The sequence below is a fragment of the Macaca mulatta genome, chromosome 20 (assembly GCF_049350105.2).
Source record: "Macaca mulatta isolate MMU2019108-1 chromosome 20, T2T-MMU8v2.0, whole genome shotgun sequence".
In the NCBI taxonomy this organism is placed as follows: Eukaryota; Metazoa; Chordata; class Mammalia; order Primates; family Cercopithecidae; genus Macaca; species Macaca mulatta.
The window spans coordinates 29364491-29386845 of NC_133425.1; the positions used below are offsets into that span (position 1 = coordinate 29364491).

The 22355-nt window shown below is 50.6% G+C and overlaps 3 protein-coding genes across 12 annotated transcripts; 2 read left to right on the top strand and 1 right to left on the bottom strand.

Moving 5' to 3' along the window:
• The first annotated feature begins 810 nt into the window (after positions 1 to 810).
• TMEM265 (transmembrane protein 265) lies at positions 811 to 3442 on the top strand. The gene is made up of 2 exons (XM_001111180.5): positions 811 to 978; positions 2946 to 3442. Exons 1-2 carry the CDS (start codon positions 811 to 813, stop codon positions 3105 to 3107), a joined length of 330 nt encoding a protein of 109 aa, XP_001111180.3. The 3' UTR covers positions 3108 to 3442.
• Positions 3443 to 7875: 4433 nt separating this feature from the next.
• On the top strand, positions 7876 to 17584 carry PHKG2 (phosphorylase kinase catalytic subunit gamma 2). Of its 9 annotated transcripts, none has more exons than XM_028841422.2 (11): positions 7876 to 7903; positions 8291 to 8481; positions 10033 to 10193; positions 10335 to 10510; positions 10789 to 10843; positions 13292 to 13357; positions 13454 to 13617; positions 16411 to 16501; positions 16596 to 16749; positions 16819 to 16944; positions 17033 to 17584. In XM_028841422.2, exons 4-11 carry the CDS (start codon positions 10402 to 10404, stop codon positions 17324 to 17326), a joined length of 1059 nt encoding a protein of 352 aa, XP_028697255.1. In that variant the 5' UTR covers positions 7876 to 7903; positions 8291 to 8481; positions 10033 to 10193; positions 10335 to 10401; the 3' UTR covers positions 17327 to 17584. The 9 variants fall into 9 exon arrangements, with proteins under 9 accessions (XP_028697255.1, XP_028697251.1, XP_028697252.1 ...); XM_028841418.2 differs by having other exon boundaries at positions 8291 to 8403; XM_028841421.2 differs by having other exon boundaries at positions 7901 to 7975.
• A 63-nt stretch (positions 17585 to 17647) lies between these two features.
• CFAP119 (cilia and flagella associated protein 119) lies at positions 17648 to 22233 on the bottom strand. Of its 2 annotated transcripts, NM_001199128.1 has the most exons (9): positions 21660 to 21863; positions 21311 to 21342; positions 20700 to 20765; positions 20376 to 20545; positions 19412 to 19482; positions 19098 to 19214; positions 18934 to 19003; positions 18768 to 18857; positions 17648 to 17879 (listed from the first exon to the last, which is right to left on the bottom strand). In NM_001199128.1, exons 1-9 carry the CDS (start codon positions 21861 to 21863, stop codon positions 17701 to 17703), a joined length of 999 nt encoding a protein of 332 aa, NP_001186057.1. In that variant the 3' UTR covers positions 17648 to 17700. The 2 variants fall into 2 exon arrangements, with proteins under 2 accessions (NP_001186057.1, XP_077840041.1); XM_077983915.1 differs by lacking the exon at positions 19098 to 19214 and having other exon boundaries at positions 21660 to 22233.
• Positions 22234 to 22355: the final 122 nt, after the last annotated feature.

A 22355-nucleotide genomic window follows, 5' to 3' on the forward strand; every position in this document is an offset into this window, starting at 1 on the left:
AGGAGAATGGTTGGAGATAAGGGTAGAAAGGTGGTTTGATGCCAGGGCCTAGAGGACCTGAGAAGTAGGGAGACGAGAAATAATTAAGTAGGGCATCATTATGCAGGTTTCTGTGTGATAATGAGGTCATTTGGACTCAGTGTACTAGTCTGATTGTGTTGTGTGGCCTGGGTTAAAATAGAGAGAGGAGGTGGCAGGGAGGCAGCATAGCAGAGGAAGACCTGACTTAGGGAAGTAAGGTCTTTTTGGTGTTTGGTTTCAGCGGTAAAAAAGGGCTTACTCGGGTATATTTTCCTTACCTTTCTCCATTCCCATAACTGTTTTCATGTAAAATGGCTGCTTTGCTTGAAGTGGGGTGCAGTACCTAGGGTTCTGCTCTCTGACATCTATAGTACTCAGGGGGCAGCCTCTTGGGAATCTGGGGGAATTGTAGGGTCCTTTGAAATACAGATTAAAATAACAGATTCATAGCAGCTTTCAAGAGTTTGTATTTCTCCTGCTTCTTGGTGTGCACCCGTCATTTGGCCTCTTCCCACTTGTTGTAACACTAAATAATACAGATAATACCTTGTCTACATTGGCTTGCTTTCAAAGACTCAGAACCTCAAACTCAGGTAAAAGGATTCCAGCCACACATCACATTTCCTCTTCTGCTCTGTGAGTCACTAGAGGAATTCCCCAGTAAGGCAGCATTCCTGAGTGCCAGGCTATGCCACGAGAACAGAGTGCTCCGAGGGGTGGAGTCTGAGCAAGCAAGGCCAAGGGCTCAGTTGTTGGGCTCACAAGTACCTTGACTATCGCCCACAGGTGATGGAGGACGAGGAGAAGGCAGTGGAGATCTTGATGGGCAACACGGAAGCTGCTCATCCTCCATCCCCCATCCGCTGCTGCTGGCTCCGCCTCCGCTGCTTGGCAGCTACTAGCATTATCTGTGGCTGCTCTTGCCTGGGAGTCGTGGCTCTGGTGTTTGCCATCAAGGTGAGGAGTGACAGGGGGGTGGGTATAAGGCAATGGTTTCATGTATCTGATCTATCTGCATTGATTAGTCACTGAATACCTATCAGTGCTCTGGGCCTAGTGCCAGAAATAAGAGTAAGACAGGGTTCCTTGCCATCAGAGGACCCATAGTCTAATGAAAGAGATGACAGTGAAAAAGGATAATTAATAGAATGCAGTTCATCAGTACCATAATACAGGAAGCACAGGACAGTCTGGGAGCCAGGGAGGATCTATGTATATAATGATATATGTGTATGTGGTAGAGTAGGTAACTGGAAAGGCATCCTAGGAGAGGTGACGGGAATTAACCTTAAAGCGTGAGTGAGTAAGGGTGGAAGGGCATTCCAGATAAAGGAAGCAGTGTGTACAAAGGCCTGTGGGGCACGACTGGACCGGTGAGGAATAGTGAGAGATGAAGCTAGAGGACCCAGATTTCCAAGGGCCTCCAGTTCTGTGCTTAAGAGTTTTGACTTTATCTGGGAAGTACTGGGGGGGGCATTGAGTGGTTCCTGCAGGGGAAAGTGATGTGGTTAGATTTGAGTTTTAGAAAGATCCACTCTCAAGGCCTACATCGAGGGTGACTTGGAGGGGGCAAGGCTAGAGGCTGCTGAACGGTGATAAGCACAATCTCTAGGAGTCTGAAAGACACTACTGGGTTTTTGAGAGGGCTTCACCATTTCAAAAAGCCTATTAGAAACAGCATATGTCCGCCGGGCGCGGTGACTTAGGCCTGTAATCCCAGCACTTTGGGAGGCCGAGGTGGGCACATCATGAGGTCAGGAGATTGAGACCATCCAGTCCAACATGGTGAAACCCCGTCTCTACTAAAAATACAAAAATTAGCTGGGCGTGATGGTGCGTGCCTGTAATCCCAGCTACTCTGGAGGCTGAGGCAGGAGAATTGCTTGAACCAGGGAGTCGGAGGTTGCAGTGAGCCGAGGTCATGCCACTGCACTCCAGCCTGGTGACAGACTCCGTCTCAAAAAAAAAAAAAAGAAAAAGAAACAGCACATGTCCTTTAGGAAAGGCTACACAGGCTAAGTTAAACTTCATGCTGGAATTTTCTCAACCCTAGACATATTTTAACAGTCAGAAACTTACTGTAAGAACTCCTGGGTTCCCGGGAGGCGGAGCTTGCAGTGAGCTGAGATCCGGCCACTGCACTCCAGCCTGGGTGACAGAGCGAGACTCCGTCTCAAAAAAAAAAAAAAGAACTCCTGGGTTCCATTAGGGCAAAATCCTAAAAAGGGCCCTTAATGATGACAGAGAGACTGGGCACGGTGGCTCACACCTGTAATCCCAGCACTTTGGGAGGCCGAGGTGGGCAGAACACTTGAGGTCACGAGTTCGAGACCAACCTGACCAACATGGTGAAACCCCATCTCTACTAAAAATACAAAATTAGCTGGGTGTGGTGGCACGCGCCTGTAATCCCAGCTACTCAGGAGGCTGAGACAGGAGAATTGCTTGAATCTGGGAGGCAGAGGTTGCAGTGAGATCACACTATTGCACTCCAGCCTGGGTGACAGGAGTGAAACTGTCTCAAGAAAAAAAAAAAAAAAAGATGGAAAAGATACCCATCAGGCTATGAGAATGAGGTGGTGTTTGGGCATGAATGAAATACTCCAGGCTCACTATTTCTTGCCAATAGTTACAAATTCTGAATCAATCTTGGATGGTTGGAAAGAATGGGGAATAAAAGAATTGGAAAGTACTTTACCATATGCGATCTTGTGAGCTAACTGTGGCCACTCTGAGAAGTAGGCAGGGCGTAGAGATGGGTACTTTATTTTGCAGATGAGAGTTTAGAATCAGAAACTGGAAAGGAGGTAGAGGGTTTGGATGTGAGATTTTCATCTGTGACAGGGAAGGGGGAGTGAAGTGGGGAAATGGACACCTTGGGGCAGAAGTAGCGGGAGAACCTAACCAAGAACCTGCCCCCACAGGCAGAAGAGCGGCATAAAGCAGGCCGGTCCGAGGAGGCAGTGCGCTGGGGGGCCCAGGCCCGGAAATTCATCCTGGCCAGCTTTGCTGTCTGGCTTGCTCTCCTCACTCTGGGTCCCCTGCTGCTGTGGTTGCTCTCCTACGCCATCGCTCAGGCTGAGTGACCCTGGATGGCCTCTGCTGAGAGCCAGCTGAGACCTCCTGGATCCTGCAATGCGGCATTGCTAAGGTCCTGTGACAGCAGTGGTTGGAAGGATCCTGGTTGGAAGGATGGGGACTCTCAAGGGGCTTCGGAAGAGCTCTTCTAGCCCTTTATAAAAGGAGGGCAGCAGCTGAGACTGATGAGAGGAGGGCAGCCCGCTCTGTTCTTTCAGGGCCTCCCATCCCTATCTCCCCCACCCAAGCCCACCCTAGGCCTCTACCCAGCGGGAGGGGTTGAAGACCAGGCCTGGTTTTATTAGAATTCATTTTGTAATAAAAGCCTTTTTTAGTGGTGAAATACTCCTGTCTAATTGTTCTCCCCCTGCTTTACTTTGGGCCCTTGGTGAGAGCCAGCCTGAACATCTGACTGATAGCAGAAGCCAGCATCCACCTCATCCAGGAGCTTCAAGAGTAGGAAACAATTTTTATTTTCTTCTTCTGGAAGTTTTCCTTCTTGGAAAGACCCCAGCTTCTCCCTTGTACGTCCACAGAGACTCTGAGGCCAAGAGTAGTAGCAGCTGCTACTATTTATGACTTACTATATTCTGGGCTGTGTTCTAAGCACTTTATATTTCTTTTTTTTTTTTTTTGAGACGGAGTCTCGCTGTGTCACCCAGGCTGGAGTGCAGTGGCGCGATCTCGGCTCACTGCAAGCTCCGCCTCCCGGGTTTATGCCATTCTCCTGCCTCAGCCTCCAAGTAGCTGGGACTACAGGCGCCCGCCACCACGCCCGGCTAGTTTTTTTTTTGTATTTTTAGTAGAGACGGGGTTTCACCATGTTAGCCAGGATGGTCTCGATCTCCTGACTTCGTGATCCACCCGCCTCGGCCTCCCAAAGTACTGGGATTACAGGCTTGAGCCACCGCGCCCGGCCAGCACTTTATATTTCTTAACTTCCTCCAGTTTTCAGTCACTCAGTAGGTATCTATACTATCATATCCATCATATGAATATGTCACATATGATAGGTACCAACTATCTGAGTGAAAACTGGAGGAAGTGTTCTAAAATGACAGTGTTCTCATTTTATACTTGAGGAAATAAGACAGATTTGCACAAGGTCCTCAGCTACTAAATGGTAGAGCTGAGACTGAACCCAAACAATTTTGATTCCAGAGCTGAGAGAGGAGTGAAAGAGTTGGGTAACAGCAACAACCATCCTGTACATGGAGATTTGAATGATTAAAATGGATTTTCATATCTTTTATCTTGGACCTCATATTTTAAATTTTTTTTTAAATTATGAAGTATATCATACATATAGGAAAATACCCCAAACAAGTATGTATACAGTTCATTAACACAAAGCAAACATGAATAACCACATTCAGTAAAGAAATTGGAACATTGTCAACACTTCAAAGCCTCCTTTATACTCCTCCCGATCACTGCTACTTCCTTTCTTCCCACAGGTAACCACCATTCTGACTTCTAGCAGTGTCGTTTAATTTTGTCTGCATTTGAACTTTATATAAATGGAATCATGTATTCTTTTCATATTTCACAATGTTATTGTGAAATTTGTCAATATTTGGCATAGGTGTAGTTTTCATTGCTGTGCAGTATTCAGTCATACAAATGTATCACAATTTGTCCATTTTCTGTTGGTGGACTTTGGGATATTTGCAGTTTGGGGTTATTATGAGTCATGCCTTTTGGAGTGCACGTGTCCTGGCAAGCACCTTACCATAATTCAGAGTCCAGAAGAGCGCCTAAAGGAATTGGAGATGTTGCACACTGAAGAGAGACTAGAGGGGAAAGAGAGGCACATGATGGCTGTCCTCAGTGTTCCCAAGTGCTCCAGGAAGAAGGAAGAGAATTGATTGGTGGTCTCAGAAGTTAGAATTACAACAGTGGGTAGAAGCCATATACAGGGCAGTGTTCTCAACATAGCTTCATAATGGAACACCTGGGAGCCTTAAAAAGTAGTTAGGCCTGGGCTTTGCCCAGACTATATTCTGACTTAATTGGTGTGAGGTACAACTTGGGCATTAGGATTTCACAGTTTCCCAACTGATTCTAGTGCACATAGTTTGAGAACTACTGCTCTACAGATAAGATTTGATTGGGTTCACTCTGAAATTTCTAAATCAGGAAAAAAGGGTAACACATTTTAGAATGTTGTTTTGTTTTTTCTTTTTTTTTTGGAGATGGAGTCTCGCTCTGTTGCCCAGGCTGAAGTGCAGTGGTGCGATCTCGGCTCACTGCAAGCTCTGCCTCCTGGGTTCATGCCATTCTCCTGCCTCAGCCTCCCGAGTAGCTGGGACTACAGGCACCTACCACCACGCCTGGCTAATTTTTTCTATTTTTAGTAAAGACTGGGTTTCACCGTGTTAGCCAGGATGGTCTTGATCTCCTGACCTTGTGATCCACCCGCCTTGGCCTCCCAAAGTGCTGGGATTACAGGTGTGAGCCACCGCACCCAGCCTGTTCGTTTTTTTTTTTCTTTCTTTTAAGTTCTGGGATACAAGCAGAACGTGCAGGTTTGCTACATAAGTATATGTGTGCCATGCTGGTTTGCTTCACCCATCAATCTGTCATCCAGGTTTTAAGCCACCACGCCCTGCTAATTTTCATATTTTTAGTAGAGACGGGATTTCACCATGTTGGTCAGATCTCTTGACCTCGTGATCCACGCGCCTCGGCCTCCCAAAGTGCTGAGATTACAGGCGTGAGCCACTGTGCCTAGCCCAACACACAGATCTTAAGTGTTCAATTTGATTTTTTTTTTTTTTTTGAGATGGAGTCTCGCTCTGTCACCCAGGCTGGTGCGATCTCGGCTCACTGCAACCTCTGCCTCCCGGGTTCAAGTGATTCTCCTGCCTCAGCCTCCTGAGTAGCTAGGATTACAGGCACGTGCCATCACGCCTGGCTAATTTTTGTATTTTTAGTAGAAATGGGATTTCACCATGTTGGTCAGGCTGGTCTTGAACTCCTGACCTCGTGATCCGCCCACCTCGGCCTCCCAAAGTGCTGGGATTACAGGGGTGAGCTACCGTGCCCAGCCGATGAATGTTTTAACATAAATAAACCTGTGTAGTCAGTCACTCACCACCTATAGGAATATAACATTTGCAGCACATCAGCAAGCTCCCTCATACTCCTCATTATTTTTATCCCCGATACTGACTTAACGGAAACCTCTTCAATCTGGTTCCTGTGTCCTTGTGATAAGCCCCCCTCTTTAGTAATTTCTAGCACCAATCGCTCCAGACTCACCTTGTACTTTCCCTGCTGAAGCCTAGAAATTGGCCATTTCTCCTGAACAGCCTTGGTTCCTTTTATTGGGGACTGTTGTTGAGAAATCAGCATCTAGACACTAGGCGTTCTACTGTGACGTTACTGCTTGGGGCATTCTGAAAGCAGAGTTAAGAGCCAGTAAATAATTAATGTTATCTATTTTAAATATTTTTAAAATCGTTTAAAAAATTCTAGTCAATCATAGGGTTCTTTCTCCACTTTCCCCTTCCAGATTCCAGATTCCCACAGTAAGAACCTTGGCTTCCAGTCACGTCAATATGTTGATTACTCAGCTTCAGAATAATCATTCCATTATATTACCAAACAACAAATCTAAGTAAAGTTCAAGATTTCTTTGCAATTTTGCCTTTAGATTGATGATACAGAGTCAAAGTACTCTATAAAAAGTTACCTGAATTCATTTTTCTTCCCTCATATAATTGTAATCCCAAAGTGTTATTTCTAAGATAGCTGTTGGAAGATAAGTTCATTCTTTTCCTCTTTGCTGGAACATAACCTCCACAAGGTAGGGGTGTGTGTGTGTTTCATTGTCTCAGTCTAGTCCCTAGGTCTCAGATGGTCATAAAAATTTGTTAGTGAATGCCAGGTCTGAGCTATGCACTGAGTCGCTCCTGGCAGAAGCGACTGGTGGCAAAAGCTCCTGGCAGAAGAACCTTGTGGGTTTAGAACAGTGTGATACAAGGCTTTTGGGAGAGGGTGGAAGATGGAGAAAGTGTATAAACAATCCCAGATAGTAAACGCTAGGGCTTTGGATGTATTCAGGAGGGATTGAAGCGGCCATAGAAAGAGAAGGCTGCTTCTGGCCTTCTAAGTCCGAACTAAGAGGCCAAGCTGGGGGTCCAAGCTGCGTGTGTCCAAATGTTTTAAGGGCTGGAGTGTACTCAAGACAGGCGCTTTGGGCAAGGCTGCTAATATTGAAAAGAGCTTGCTGGGCGTTGTGGCTCAAGCCTGTAATCCTAGCATTTTGGGAGGCCGAGGCGGGAGGATCGCTTGAGCCCCGAAGTTCAAGGTTGCAGTGAGCTATGATCGCGCCACTACACTGCAGCCTCAGCGTGGGCTACAGAGCGAGACCCTGTCTAAAAAAAGAGAAAATGGTGAATGCAGTTAGGGGTGCTTGGAGAAGACCGAGGGAATTCCCCTGCTCAAGTCTGGGAACTAGAGGCGCGGGAAGGTCCTGCTTCCCCGCCACCCAACGATCACGTTTCCCAGTAAACTCAATTTCCGGGTCCCATTCCAGGCCTCCAAGCCCACTTGACAACAAGCTCCGCCCTCCGCTGGCCCGTAGATGCCACTCGGTGATTGGCCGTGTCTGAAGCCGCGCCCCGGCGTCGCGTCGCGTCCTTAGGTCACGCCGAGCTCCGACGCCCGCACCAGCCCCTATTGGGCGGCCGGTTTCCAATCGGAAGAGCTTCTGAGCCTCAGTCTTCGGGCGGCGCTGGCCATTGGCGGGCAGGATGGAGGCGGAGCCTTGGGTCGTCGCCTGCTGCCCGAGGTTAAGGTGAGTGACTGCAGGCGAACCCGGCGACAGCGCAGGTCGCGTCGACCCTGGTTCCTCTGCCTACCCCAGCGGGTGAGCCTGCGCTAGACCCCCGTCCCCTTCCTGCGCCCGCCCGAATGCGCCTGCGCGGCAACAGCCGCCTGCCCTTGCGCCCCTTCCCCCAGCTTCCTGGGCACCTCTCCCCACTCCCTTTCCTGCCCTGCCATCCTCCCGCCCCCAGGCTCTTCTGCGGGGTCTCCCCAGTCCGAGTCCTTCCCCTACCCCCCTCCCCCACTCCCCAGGACCCTGGCGCCCCAGCCGCAAGGGCTGCGCCCCCGGGAGCCGCGATGCGGGTCGTCTCAGAGCCTGTGGGCTTCCCTGCCCTCACTGCCCTCCTCCTCCGCGCAGGCCCCCGCCCCCTTCAGGATGACGCTGGACGTGGGGCCGGAGGATGAGCTGCCCGACTGGGCCGCCGCCAAGGAGTTTTACCAGAAGTACGACCCTAAGGACGTCATCGGCAGGTGAGACCGCGGCCAGGGAAACGGAGGTCCAGAGAGGTCGGGCCCCAGCAGTCCCGCTTCCGTTTGAGGGCTGGAGAGGTAGGGGTGTGTGTGTGTGTGTGTGTGTGTTTGTGTCAAGGTTTTCAGGAGAGGACTGGATAGTTCTTTTTTTTTTTTTTTTTTTTTTGAAACGGAGTGTCGCTCTGTGGCCCAGGCCGGAGTGCAGTGGCGCGATCTCGGCTCACTGCAACCTCTGCCTCCTGGCTTCAAGTGATTCTCCTGCCTCAGCCTCCCTAGTAGCTGCTATTACAGGCGTGCGGCACCACACCGGCTAATTTGTATTTTTAGTAGAGGCGGAGGTTTCACCATATTGGCCAGGCTGGTCTTGAACTCCTGAACTCGTGATCTGCCAGCCTCAGCCTCCCAAAGTGCTAGGATTACAGGTGTGAGCCACCGCGCCTGGATGACTGAATAGTTCTAAACGGGAAGAATCAGTGGTAAGTGGAGAACACCTGGTGACTAGACTGTTAACCATGGGTCAACCCCATATGTTTCACGGATTCATTCATTTATGCCTTCAACACACACGGATGGTTGACGCACCTACTGTGCCAGACACAAAGTTCAACAGGGGGAGGGTAGAAAAGATACCTATGCCCTTGAGGTACTCCACCTGAAGTGACGTGAACGTTAAAAAGGCATCAGGCTAGATAGGTAGAGGTCTGTATCAAGTGTTATGGGATTCCAGAAAAACACAGTTTCCCAGGAGTCACTTTTGGGCTGGGTCTTGAGGTATGAGTAGGAGTTCAGGGGGGTCTTTAAAATCATAAAAATGTATGCGTGTGGTAGATGTCTACAACTTTCATCAGATTCTCAAAGAGGCTCGTTAAAGCTGGGTCATAATTAAAACATGGCCGCAAACTCAGATGCCCTTAGTGGTTGCGCGGGAAATTAAAACCATGACGTGGCCAAGAGTAACAGAGTAGGAAGTGTTGTGTAAGGTGGAGGATTCATGTCCCACCTATGATGTGTGAATTCAGATTTGTTAAAAAAAAAAAAAAATTGCACTGGCCAAAACGTACCACATCGGAGGGCTGTGTTTGGCCTATGGATCAATAGTTTACATCCCTTGATTTAACTAGATGTGGGTGACCGAATTCCCAAGTGAGTTATGTGAGGCCAGGAGGCCCCACAGAGCATAGTAGTAAGGCTCTGTGAAGGGCAGCGAGGGAACCAGCATAAGAAATGGAATTTGAGGCCTGATCCTGGAGGGATTTGCTCCTTAGTCTGAGGAATGTGTAGGGTCATATGGAGTTGGTGATAGCTTGAGCAAGGAAATCCTTATCTAGGACTTTGTGTGTGCCTCATGAATGCCCTTCAACATCCCTTCAGGATGCTGTTGGCTACATTTCACAGTTGCAGGAGCTGAAGCCCAAGGACCTTACGTCAGGGGACCACTTAGGTTAATTGGTAGCAAATCTGGGGTCTACTCTAAGGTCTGATTCTCAGCTTTGGTCTTCTAGTCAATGGCTTCATATTTATTTGGAGTTTCCTACACTTGAGGGAACTTTGGGATTTGGATGGGGTAATCAGGGAAGTACAAGTGGAATATGGAGGGAGACTTAAATCTTTCTTCCCCCTTCCTTCAAGGAGCAGGTGCTGAGGCTCAGTGTGGGAAGGACTTGCCTAGGCTTTCCCATGGAGGAAGTGGCAGAGCCTGGATTTGAACCCAGGCCCTACCTGCCTTCCCTGTGAGCTTTGTGTTGTGCCTTGCTGGGTACCCAGGTTCCTGAGGCTGCTGTGAAGCCAGGGTGAGCTCCTAAGCTAGTTGCCCTGTGATCCAGATGGGTCTTCAGGGTCTGGCACAGCGGGCATGAGGATGCTGAAGCCCCAGCCCGTGCAGAAATGTGAGCACAGATGCCCTGACTTGTGCTATTTTCTGGCTCTCGCAGAGGAGTGAGCTCTGTGGTCCGCCGTTGTGTTCATCGAGCTACTGGCCACGAGTTTGCCGTGAAGATTATGGAAGTGACAGCTGAGCGACTGAGTCCTGAGCAGCTGGAGGAGGTGCGGGAAGCCACACAGCGAGAAACACACATCCTTCGCCAGGTCGCCGGCCACCCCCACATCAGTGAGGCTGTCTTCCTTGCTCCTGTTAGCAGACGACCCCCCACCTCTTGCTGACCCTGCCCACAGCCCACTTCCCCCAACATTGCCTCCATGCCTCTCCTCCCTTCCTCCTGGCTTCATTCCACTAAAGAGTGGCCATCCATTGGGCCCCCACTGCCTCCTCTGGTTCTCCTTTCTTCCCAGTAACAGCCCGCTGCTGTCCCAGGGTGACCAAGCCCCATCAATGTGTATCCACTCCTTTCCATCTCTGTCTCTCTGCCTCTCTTCCTCTCTCCCTAGTCACCCTCATCGATTCCTACGAGTCTTCTAGCTTCATGTTCCTGGTGTTTGACCTGTGAGTATCTCCCTGCCACCATCTGAGAAGCCTCCTCCCCACCTCCATGTATGGCCCAGCATTTGCTGCTCAGTGGGCTGGACCCACCCTGCTCACACCTTCCTGCTCCAGCTGGGGCTCTCTATCACCTGGGCCTGCCTCCTAGCCCATGGCTCTGGCCTTCTCCCTCGGTGCCATCATTAAGGCAAATTCTTTAAAAGTAATAGTGACCAGCCAGGTGTGGTGGCTCATGCCTGTAATCCTAGCATTTTGGGAGGCTGAGGCGGGTGGATCACCTGAGGTCAGGAGTTCAAGACCAGCCTGGCCAACATGGTGAAACCCCATCTCTACTAAAAATACAAAAATTAGCCAGGTGTGGTGGTGCACGCGTGTAAGCCCATCTACTCGGGAGGCTGAGGCAGGAGAATCGCTTGAACCCGAGAAGCAGAGGCTGCAGTGAGCCAAGATCATGCTATTGCGATTCTCCTGTGTCAGCCTCCCGAGTAACTGGGACTATAGGCGCCTGCCACCATGCCCGGCTCATTTTTTTTTTTTTTTTTTTTTTTTTTTTTTTGAGACGGAGTCTCGCTCTGTCGCCCAGGCTGGAGTGCAGTGGCCGGATCTCAGCTCACTGCAAGCTCCGCCTCCCGGGTTTACGCCATTCTCCTGCCTCAGCCTCCCGAGTAGCTGGGACTACAGGCGCCCGCCACCTCGCCCGGCTAGTTTTTTGTATTTTTTTTTAGTAGAGAGGGGGTTTCACCGTGTTAGCCAGGATGGTCTCGATCTCCTGACCTCGTGATCCGCCCATCTCGGCCTCCCAAAGTGCTGGGATTACAGGCTTGAGCCACCGCGCCCGGCCTACCGGCTCATTTTTGTATTTTTTTAGTAGAGACGGGGTTTCACCATGTTAGCCAGAATGGTCTCTATCTCCTGACCTCATGATCCGCCCACCTCGGCCTCCGAAAGTGCTGGGATTACAGGTGTGAGCCACCGCGCCCGGCCTGAACAGATTGTGGCCGGGTGCAGTGGCTCACGCCTGTAATCCCAGCACTTTGGGAGGCCGAGGTGGGCGGATCATGAGGTCAAGAGATCGAGACCATCCTGGCCAACATGATGAAACCCCGTCTCTACTAAAATACAAAAAATTAGCCAGGCATGGTGGTGGGTGCCTGTAATCCCAGCTAACTGGGAGGCTGAAGCAGGAGAATCACTTGAACCCGGGAGGTGGAGGTTGCAGTGAGCGGAGATCGTGCCATTGCACTCCAGCCTGGGTGACAGAGCAAGACTCTTATCTCCAAAAAAAAAAAAAAAAAAAAAGTGTTCAGCAGTGGACTGACCACTTAGAAAATAGATCCTTGCGGCTGGTCGCGGTGGCTCACACCTGTAATCCCAGCACTTTGGGAGGCCGAGGCGGGCGGATCACAAGGTCAGGAGATCGAGACCATCCTGGCTAACACAGTGAAACCCCATCTCTACTAAAAATACAAAAAAAACATTAGCTGGGAGTAGTAGCAGGCACCTGTAGTCCTAGCTACTCGGGAGGCTGAGGCAGGAGAATGGCGCGAACCTGGGACGCGGAGCTTGCAGTGAGCAGAGATCGCGCCACCGCACTCCAGCCTGGGCAACAGAGTGAGACTCCGTCTCAAAAAAAAGAAAAAGAAAAAGAAAATAGATCCTTGCTCATCAGCCTCTCGTGCTGCTTAACACACTAACTACTCTGGTGTCTGTCTCTGCCCATCTGTTCTTTTTCTGGTCAGAATCTGAATGTCAGATGTTACATGGTATAATGTAAACTAATTGCAAAGGTATTTCAAAAGAGAATGATTTGAATTCCAAAGATTTAAGAGAGGCCCTTGGAAAAAATTCATGAAGGCTTCCATATTTTTACAGAAATAGCCCTCTGCAAAAGTGAGAGGGGACATAAGGATGTCTATTATGCCATCCTCCAGCTGTGCAGAGTGACTACACTCCCCAAAACAGTACCTGATAAGTTACTTTGAGGACTGATGCAGAGTTGCAAGTATAACTCAATTTTGAAAGTATTATTTTTAATTGACACATAATCATAACCTCAGCTTTTAAAGACAAAATTTCAAAATCAGGTCCTATTCAACCTTTGTGCCACAAAAAAACTGAAATTTTGGTCCATTTTCTTTATAGATTCACTTTGAGAGGCCTTTTTCAGGCATAGTTATTCTCAAACAACAAGAAACTCCTATAAATTATATTGCCACAAGAAGTCTCTTATTTTTGCTATAATTGCCATCATGGCATAATGCAGGTATTTCAGCTGCCAACACACCAGGCCAAACTGCCTTGTTGGAGTGCTGTGTCTCTAGACCCTTTGGTTTGTCCGCAGAGGAATCTATCTTTAGTGGCCTCTTCCATGATATTTTGTATGAGCACTGGTCTGTTTTCTCAACCCCCAATGTGGGGTGCAGCTGCCTCCTATGCCCCTCCTTCCCTTAGGATGCGGAAGGGAGAGCTGTTTGACTATCTCACAGAGAAGGTAGCCCTCTCAGAAAAGGAAACCAGGTAAGGGTTGAGCCTGCAGCCCCAGGGGTGAGCAGGGGGTGGGACAGGGCAGGGAGGAGCCAAGGAGGAGACTGCACCCGCCTTCCCTTCCCTCAGGTCCATCATGCGGTCTCTGCTGGAAGCAGTGAGCTTTCTCCATGCCAACAACATTGTGCATCGAGATCTGAAGCCCGAGAATATTCTCCTAGATGACAATATGCAGATCCGACTTTCAGATTTCGGGTTCTCCTGCCACTTGGAACCTGGCGAGAAGCTTCGAGGTGAGGGGATCTAGTGTCCTTATAGGCTTGGGAGGGGAGACCCAGGCCTGATGAGATTGGTTGGCTGGGTCTGAGTACCAAGTCCCTGGTGCCAAGAAAAAGGGAGAAGTCATTGGGTACTTGCCAATTACCCTGTGGGCGCAAAACCTGTGTTTACCTCAGACTGGGCATTCTGACCTGGGGAGAATGGAGACAGACAAGTAGGCTGACAGACAGTGGTGCACGGTGGGCAGAGGGCCATGCCAGGGGAGCCCAGAGGAAGGAACCCCAATTCAGCCTGAGCCCCACAGAAGAGGTGAAAAAGGGAGCAGGGCAGAGTCATGCTCAGCCACATGTTTGGGGTCTGGAGTGCAGGACCACGGGAGCCTGATGTGATGTGTCCAGACTGCACTTCCCACCTGGGCCCTAGGCCTCAGGTTCACCTGATGTGAATACATTTGTCGGGACAGTAATATTTCTACTGCAAATGGGAAACTTCAAATAAAATTCACCTGTGGGATTCTTCAGAGCCTTTAGTCTGCCACTGACTCTCTCCCTCAATGGCTTTGCACTAGACTTATGAAAAGCTACCGTTTACTGGGCATTCACCTATGAGGCAGGTATCAGTCTTTTTTTTTCTTTTTTGAGACAGAGTCTTGCTCTGTCACCCAGGCTGGGGTGCAGCGGCATGATCTTCACTCACCGCAGTCTCCACCTCCTGGGTTCAAGCTATTCTGCCTCAGCCTCCCGAGTAGTTGGGATTACAGGTGCCCACCACCATGCCTGGCTCATTTTTGTATTTTTTTTTTTTTTTTTTTTTTTTTGTATTTTTTAGTAGAGATGGGGTTTCACCCTGTTAGCCAGGATGGTCTCGATCTCCTGACCTAGTGATCCGCCCGTCTCGGCCTCCCAAAGTGCTGGGATTACAGGCTTGAGCCACCGCCCCCGGCCTCATTTTTGTATTTTTAGTAGAAATGGAGTTTCACAATGTTGGCCAGGCTGGTCTCGAACTCCTGACCTCAAGTGATCCTCCCGCCCCGGCCTCCCAAAGTGCTGGGATTACAGGCATGAGCACTGTGCCTGGCCGGCACCAATCTTTATATGGCTTATTCCCCTAAATCCTCTCCACAGCCCTGTGTGACAGATAGTATTTGTGTCTCTGTTTTTACAGAAGGGCTCAAAGAGGTGAGATGACTTCTCCAGGGTCCTAATGCCAGGACTGAACTTGGACAGTCTGACTTCAAATTTCATACTCTTAACCTGTGAGCTTACATGTCTGGTGGATGTTGTGCTTTAAAACCCTTTGGGCTTCCACATGTACTTTTCCCCTTTCTGGAATCATCTTTGCCTGTGCCCACTGCATCCTCTTCTTGGCTTGGGTAATTCAAGTTTCACTTTACACCTCCAGGGCAGCTTAGGTCCCTTTGCTTTTTGTTCTCCTATCTTCTTCATTTACAACACCTCTTACTCTATTGTTACTTCCCGCTTGCCTTCAGGTAGACAGTGAGCTCGCTAAGGACACATCTCATTTGCCACTTGGCAAATCAATGCCACTGGCATTCAATAAATACTTGATATAGGAATGAATTTCCCAAGAAAGTCAGTTTCAATTCGGGGCTGTTAAAATCTCCTGGAAGTGTGCCATGGAACATAGTTCAGAAATTACTGGAAGAATTGGTGCCCGAGTGGTGGAAAAAAACTAAAAATACAAACTTGAGCCAAGCATGGTGGCACGCATCTGTCACCTCAGCTACTTGGGAGACTGAAGGAGGAGGATCACTTGAGCCTAGGAGCCCAAGGCTGCAATGAGCTGTGATAGTGCCACCACACTCCAGCCTGTGTGACATAGTGACCCTGTCTCTAAAAATAAATAAATATAAAAATACAGACTTGCATAAAGTTTTGGAGGGCTCTGGGCTTTAGAACTGTAGATTTGATCATGTGTCATGATGTGGAATCAGGGAAGGGTTTTAAACAAGGGACTTACCCACTATGTGCTTTAAGAAATCCCATAGCTTACAGGGTGCAGTGGCTCACACCTGTAATCCCAACACTTTGAGAGCCCGAGGCGGGTGGATCACGAGGTCAGGAGTTCAAGACCAGTCTGGCCAACATGGTGAAACCCCGTCTCTACTAAAAAGACAAAAAATTAGCCAGGTGTGGTGGCACGCACCTGTAATCCCAGCTACTCAGGAGACTGAGACAGGAGAATCGCTTGAACTTGGGAGGCGGAGGTTGCATTGAGCTGAGATCATGCCATTGTACACCAGACTAGGCGACAGGGCAAGACTCCATCTCCCAAAAAAAAAAAAGAAAAAGCAAAAGAAATTCCATATCTCCGCTTGTTCCCCTTGGGTTGAGTGATGGTTGGAGGTTATAGGAGGAGAAAGGTTTGGGCAGATAGGAATGCAGAAAATTTTTTTTACATATGTATTGTGATGTATGTAAAAATACATAATCTTTCCATATGCTTTATGATATATATAAAACTAAGGTAACAAGTTGTGAGGAGTAGATAGGTTGACTTGGATAGTGGGTAGGTAGGGTTGGAGGAGGCAAATGATATGGTGGAACAAGGACCTTGAAATCAATCCAAAACCCAGGTTTTCCTAGGAAGACCACCAGGAGCCATGATGGGTATCTGAACTGTTGAGCAGGGATAGTGCCTCAGCGGAGACTTGGCAGAAGGCAGGCAGGAGGAGGATGGGAACACTGGTAGTCCTGGTGGCGTTGAGGAGGCTTCAGCAGAGATCCAGTGCTAGGGGCCCTGGAGGGGCTGGTGGCATCCCCTCAATCTTGGTCCTCTCTCCCCAGAGTTGTGTGGGACCCCAGGGTATCTAGCGCCAGAGATCCTTAAATGCTCCATGGATGAAACCCACCCAGGCTACGGCAAGGAGGTCGACCTGTGAGTTCCTGGTCTCCCTCTCCCTCCTGTGCTTGCTGTCCTTTGCCGGGTCTGCCTGTCACCCAGTCCCGCCTGACTCCAGTCTCTTTCCCAGCTGGGCCTGTGGGGTGATCTTGTTCACACTCCTGGCTGGCTCGCCACCCTTCTGGCACCGGCGGCAGATCCTGATGTTACGCATGATCATGGAGGGCCAGTACCAGTTCAGTTCCCCTGAGTGGGACGACCGTTCCAGCACTGTCAAAGACTTGGTGAGCTGGGGCTGAGAGGACAGTAGGGGAGGCCCAAGAGCTGCCCCTCATGCTCTGGGTCTCTCCTAGATTTCCAGGCTGCTGCAGGTGGATCCTGAAGCACGCCTGACAGCTGAGCAGGCCCTACAGCACCCCTTCTTTGAGCGTTGTGAAGGCAGCCAATCCTGGAACCTCACCCCCCGCCAGCGGTTCCGGGTAAGCCTGAGAGTGTCAGGGTCTGGGCCCATTCCTCTGTCCCGTGATCTTTCCCCTGCACTAGAGCTCACCCTGCCCCCCTTCCTAGGTGGCAGTGTGGACAGTGCTGGCTGCTGGACGAGTGGCCCTAAGCACCCATCGTGTACGGCCACTGACTAAGAACGCACTGTTGAGGGACCCTTATGCGCTGCGGTCAGTGCGGCGCCTCATCGACAACTGTGCCTTCCGGCTCTATGGACACTGGGTGAAGAAAGGGGAGCAGCAGAACCGGGCAGCTCTTTTTCAGCACCGGCCCCCTGGGCCTTTTCCCATCATGGGCCCTGAGGAGGAGGGAGACTCTGCTGCTATAACTGAGGATGAGGCCGTGCTGGTACTGGGCTAGGACCTCAACCCCAGGGATTCCCAGGAAGCAGAACTCTCCAGAAGAAGGGCTTTGATCATTCCAGCTCCTCTGGGCTCTAGCCTCAGGCCTACCACTGATCCTGCTACCCTCTTAAAGACCAGCCTGGTACCTGTCTTCCCACCAGCCAGGGCTCTGAGATCAGAGCTGGGGTGGAAGGGAGCCACTCTGAACGCCACGCCTGGCCCAGTCAGTGCTGCCTGCGCTGCATATGAAATAAAACCCACTACACACCAGGGAGAGCGGGTGTCCTGTGTCTGCTGTCTGGCTTGGGCAGGAAAGCCCAGAAGATACTCACCAGGGTGCAGGGATGGGGCCATTCTGGCCCAGACCTTTATTGGGGAAAATGCTGGGGGTCACTTGGTCTTGCTCTTGCCTTTACCCGGAGGTAGCTGGAAGGGCCGCTCTAGTGCAGTCAACTTGCTGCTGAGCCTTTCCTCGCTGGCCTTGAGCTGCTCTTCCACCAGCTGCTGGAGCTCCTCCAGCTCCTTGTTCATTTGGGTCTTGATGTAGGCTCGGAGGATGTGGACGTGGCCTGAAGGGGCAGGGTGAGGAGAGATGCTGTCTGGCAATGGGGATGGTCCCTAGCTGGGCAAACACAGCCCCCAAATTTCCCCTGGGGGATATACAGGTGGCAATGTTGTTTCCCTTTAGGAAATGTCAGCCAGCCCTTGTATGAAAGGTAGTTGGGTAGGGTGGCTATGCTGGACTTTGCAGATTCAAATTCTGATCCCTACTCAATAGCTGTGTGACCTTAGGCAGGTTATTTAACCTATCCGTGCCTCAGTTTCCTTGTGTGAAATGTGAATAGTGGTACCTAGCACATAGGATTGAGGGAGGATTAAATGAGTTAATTTATATAAAATGCTTAGAGCAGGGCATGCACTGCACACCTATTGCCAAGTATGTGCTGGCTGTTACTGTCATTGGCTTTCTAATGATCATTTCTCTGGAGCCACCTCAGCTGTGCATTTTTTTGTTTTGAGACAGAGTCTCGCTCTGTGGCCCAGGCTGGAGTGCAGCGGTGAGATCTCGGCTCACTGCAATCTCCGCCTCCTAGGTTCATGCAATTCTCCTGCCTCAGCCTCCCAAGTAGCTGGGACTACAGGAGCGCACCACCATGCCTGACTATTTTTTGTATTTTAGTAGATATGGGGTTTCACAGTGTTGCCCAGGCTGGTCGCAAACTCCTGAGCTCAGGCAATCCACCCGCCTCAGATTGTGTTGGGATTACAGGCATAAGCCGCCGCACCGGGCCTACAGCTATGCTTTTATCTGTCATCTTGGACTTCTGCATAAGGGATCAGTTAGAGAAAGGACTCTATGACTAAAAACAAAAAGTCTGAAGTCCTGATGTGATCCAAACCCTTCATTCTACACCCGCTCAGAGGGACAGGGCAGCCTGCCCCCTCCAGATCCTCACTTGGCTCCGGCTCTGGCGGGGCTACTGTCTCTAGTTCCTCTTCCTGCGGCGTAACTGCCTGCTCCTCCACCTCCTTGCTTGCTTCTTTCTCTGCAAACCAGAAGCAGGAAGAGACTGTGGCCCCAGGCCTGGCCCAGCCCAGCCCTGCCCTGGCACTCTCCCTTACCCGTCTCACTCTCTGGCCACAATTTGGGTGGCTGTAGCCCCATGTAAGTCAAAGACAGATCCAGCCGCACCTGAGAAGCAAAGAAGAGGGAGGCTGAAAAGAGGGCACCTGCGCTGAGGGGATGGGGAGTTGAGGATGGCTCCTCATGGTCCACCACCCCCTACCTGGGGTGTGAAGACGTATTTATAGAGTTTGAAGTGGCGGAAGTAAGTGTTGACCACGTAGTCTTCCAGGGCCAGCAGTTGTTCCTCTTTGAAGAGGTCGATGCTGAAAGGAGGCCGCTGTGGTGGTGACTGGGAATTAGAACCCTGACTACCTCCTGGAGCCCTGGCTTTGCCTCCAAAAGCCTAGCAATCTAGGAGCAAGGAGAGCCCACTGGGGTCTTCACAGGAATATAAGGGTGATGAATGTGAGAGAAACTGGGCTAGACCTTGTCTGGGGATGGGTAAAGGTTCCAGAATGTTCCAGGGGAACTGACCCTGACTCCATGGCAAAAAAGAACGCTGGTGAAGTAGTGGTAGCACTCCTCCACGTTGCCCAAGGGGGTTGCTGGTAGGGAAAGCAAGATGCGGCAGTGAGGCCCTCTCTGGTATCCATTCATTCACTTCACTCAATAGCTGTTTATGACCATGAGCTTCAGAGGCAGATCTGGGTTTCAGCCCTGGCTTGTTTCCTTGACTCATGTAACAAATATTGAATACCCACTATACGCCCACTGTTTTAGGCACTCAAGACAGACAAGGTCCTGTTCTTACGAAGCTTACATTCTAGGAGAAGTGACACAATAAACCAAGAAATAGCTCATTTCAGCTATTAAACATTCTGAAGCATGAGCTATTAAATATTCTAAAGCAGGTTTTATTGTGCACTATGCATATATTTGCATATATTATTTCTCAGAACAGTCCTGTAAAATGTGCTGTACCACTAATTTCTCTTTTTTTTTTTTTTTTTTTTTTTTTTGAGATAGAGTCACCTCTGTCGCCCAGGCTAGAGTGCAGTGGCGCGATCTCGGCTCACTGCAAGCTCCACCTCCCGGGTTCATGCCATTTTCCTGCCTCAGCCTCCTGAGTAGGTGGGACTACAGGTGCCCGCCTCCACGCCTGGCTAATTTTTTTTTTTTTTTTTTTTTTGTATTTTTAGTAGAGACAGGGTTTCACTGTATTAGGCAGGATGGTCTCGAACTCCTGACCTTGTGATCCGCCTGCCTCGGCCTCCCAAAGTGCTGGGATTACAGGCGTGAGCCACCATGCCTGGCCTCTATCCTTAATTTCTAGATAAGGAAGCAGTGGATTGGAAAGGTGATGGCTTATGTGTGATAATGCTGTTAATAATGACATATTCCAGGCAGAAATCCCCTGCTTCTGCTTCCCATGGTCACTTGTGCCAGCCCCAGTTCCTCTTCTCCCTGGGGCTCAAACCTGGTAGCTGCCCCCTCTCACCAATACAAGCCTTGTGAAGATCCTGGAGCAGGGCACAAGCTGCTGAAGTCTGCTCCAGTGAGAAGCCCTGCTGGCGGCAGAAGATGAGCGCGTGGCAGAAGAGGTCCAGGGTGATGGCGTCCCGCAGGCTCTGCTCAGGACACCCTAGCTCCAGCAGCTCAGCCAACACCCTTGGGAGGGAGAGAGTAGTGAGTGACAACTGGAGCCTCCTTTCATCACCCTAAACCCACCACATGCTTTGGAGTTAGCCATTCCTCATGTCTTCCCAACCTGACCCCTCGACCTTTGCCAAGAGCTCTTCCCGCGCCCCCACTCAGTCCCTACTGCCTCATCTCCTCAGCACTGGTAGTCTTCTCCAGCTGGTGCATGGAATGGATGTCCAGGTACTTCCTGTTATAGGAAAAGAAAAAGAGTATTGGTGGCCATTACCTATCATGACAGGGCTGTGACAGCTAGTGCGTGGGACTGGGAGTTGGGCCACTGGTGTGAAGCTGGGCTCTTTTGCCAACTTGCTGTTTAACTATGCAAATCGTTAGCTCTCTGGGCCTAAATGAACTCTTATGAGCCTCTCAATTTCTAAAGCCTAGGGTTAGGAAACTTGAATTCTTTTTTTCTGCTCTGCCACTACCTTGTATGACCTTGGTCAAATCCCCCCTGTGGCCCTCAGTGTCCCCCTCTGTACAATACTCCATAGCAGTCATGAGACTCCCTTTACATCCTGTCTTTGGCTCTTTTTTTCTCACACTGTCTCCTCTTTGGATTGGGGATGCTGGAAAGCTGGCTTCCAGTCACCTGGAGTAATTGCATCTCTGGGCCTCAGTCTCCTCATCTGTAAAAATGGGGATGCCCTGGCCACAGACAGGACTGTTGGGGAGGCAATAAAGAAAGAACGCAAATATTCAGTGTAACTCTTCCCCAAGTCTCTTCACACTCACCACATGCAGATCCGGGGTCGGGGCAGCGGCGGCTGCGGAAAGAAAGCGAATTGGGGAAGGCAGCTGTGGTGTCCTGGCCGTCGCGAATCTGCAGCGGGCCCCAGAACTCGCTGTAACTTGCCATCTCATCTCAACGACTAAGAAGGAGAGGCGCGGGCGAGGGCGGGCTTCAGGAGGCCCTAGGTGCTCTATGTGAGCACAATAACCACCAGGGTCACACACCCCTGCCTCTCCTCGCCCAGGCAGCGCGGGAGACGTCCCGAACGTTAGTAAGCATAATGACGATTGGTGCCTGCGGGGGAGCCCGTTTATAAATATTCACGAGCGGACCAGACTGTCCCGCCCTCACCGGGAACAAGTTGGCTCCGGGGTCTTCATCCGCTTTCGCCGCCGCCGCCGCCGTCGACTGGGTCCGCACACTCGCTCGCGTCCGCGCGGCCGACCCACGCACTGAGATGCGATCCTTCCCCGCTTCCCGCCGCAGCTCGGAGAAATGTTCAAGTTCCGACTGCACCCTCATTCCCAAAAAGTGGCTGGTCTTGCGGTTGAGCATCTCGCCGCTCTTCCGTGCCGCGGCGCGCCCCGGGCTCCCGCCGCCTCGGTTCCAGGACAGCCAGCGCTCGGTCTGCGGCTACCAAGGCCGGGCCCGCTAGTCTTGCTCCGGCCAATCTGCGCGCCGAGAGGCGCGGCGGAGCGAATCCGTGGGGGCGTCTCCCTCCGTCTCAACGGTGACGGTTGCCAAGGGGGCTTGTGAAGGAATGAAGGCGGGAAACGCAAGCTCACGCCAGTGGGTGCGAAGAGAACGCGCAGATACGTAAGAAGTTGCGAGTGCCCACCTGAGCACCCTCTCTTCCAAGTTGTTAATACGAGGGCCGGCGCTGTCCTCAAGGCCGGGAAGTGGGAGCTTGGTGTCAGTTACTATGGGAACTGCCTCTTGGCCAATCACCGAGAGAAAGAGAAGGTGTTTGGGAAGAAGCCAGAGGACCCGAGAGGCGGGACCAAACGTAACCAATAGAAGCAGAAGATAATGAAGTTTCCTCACATC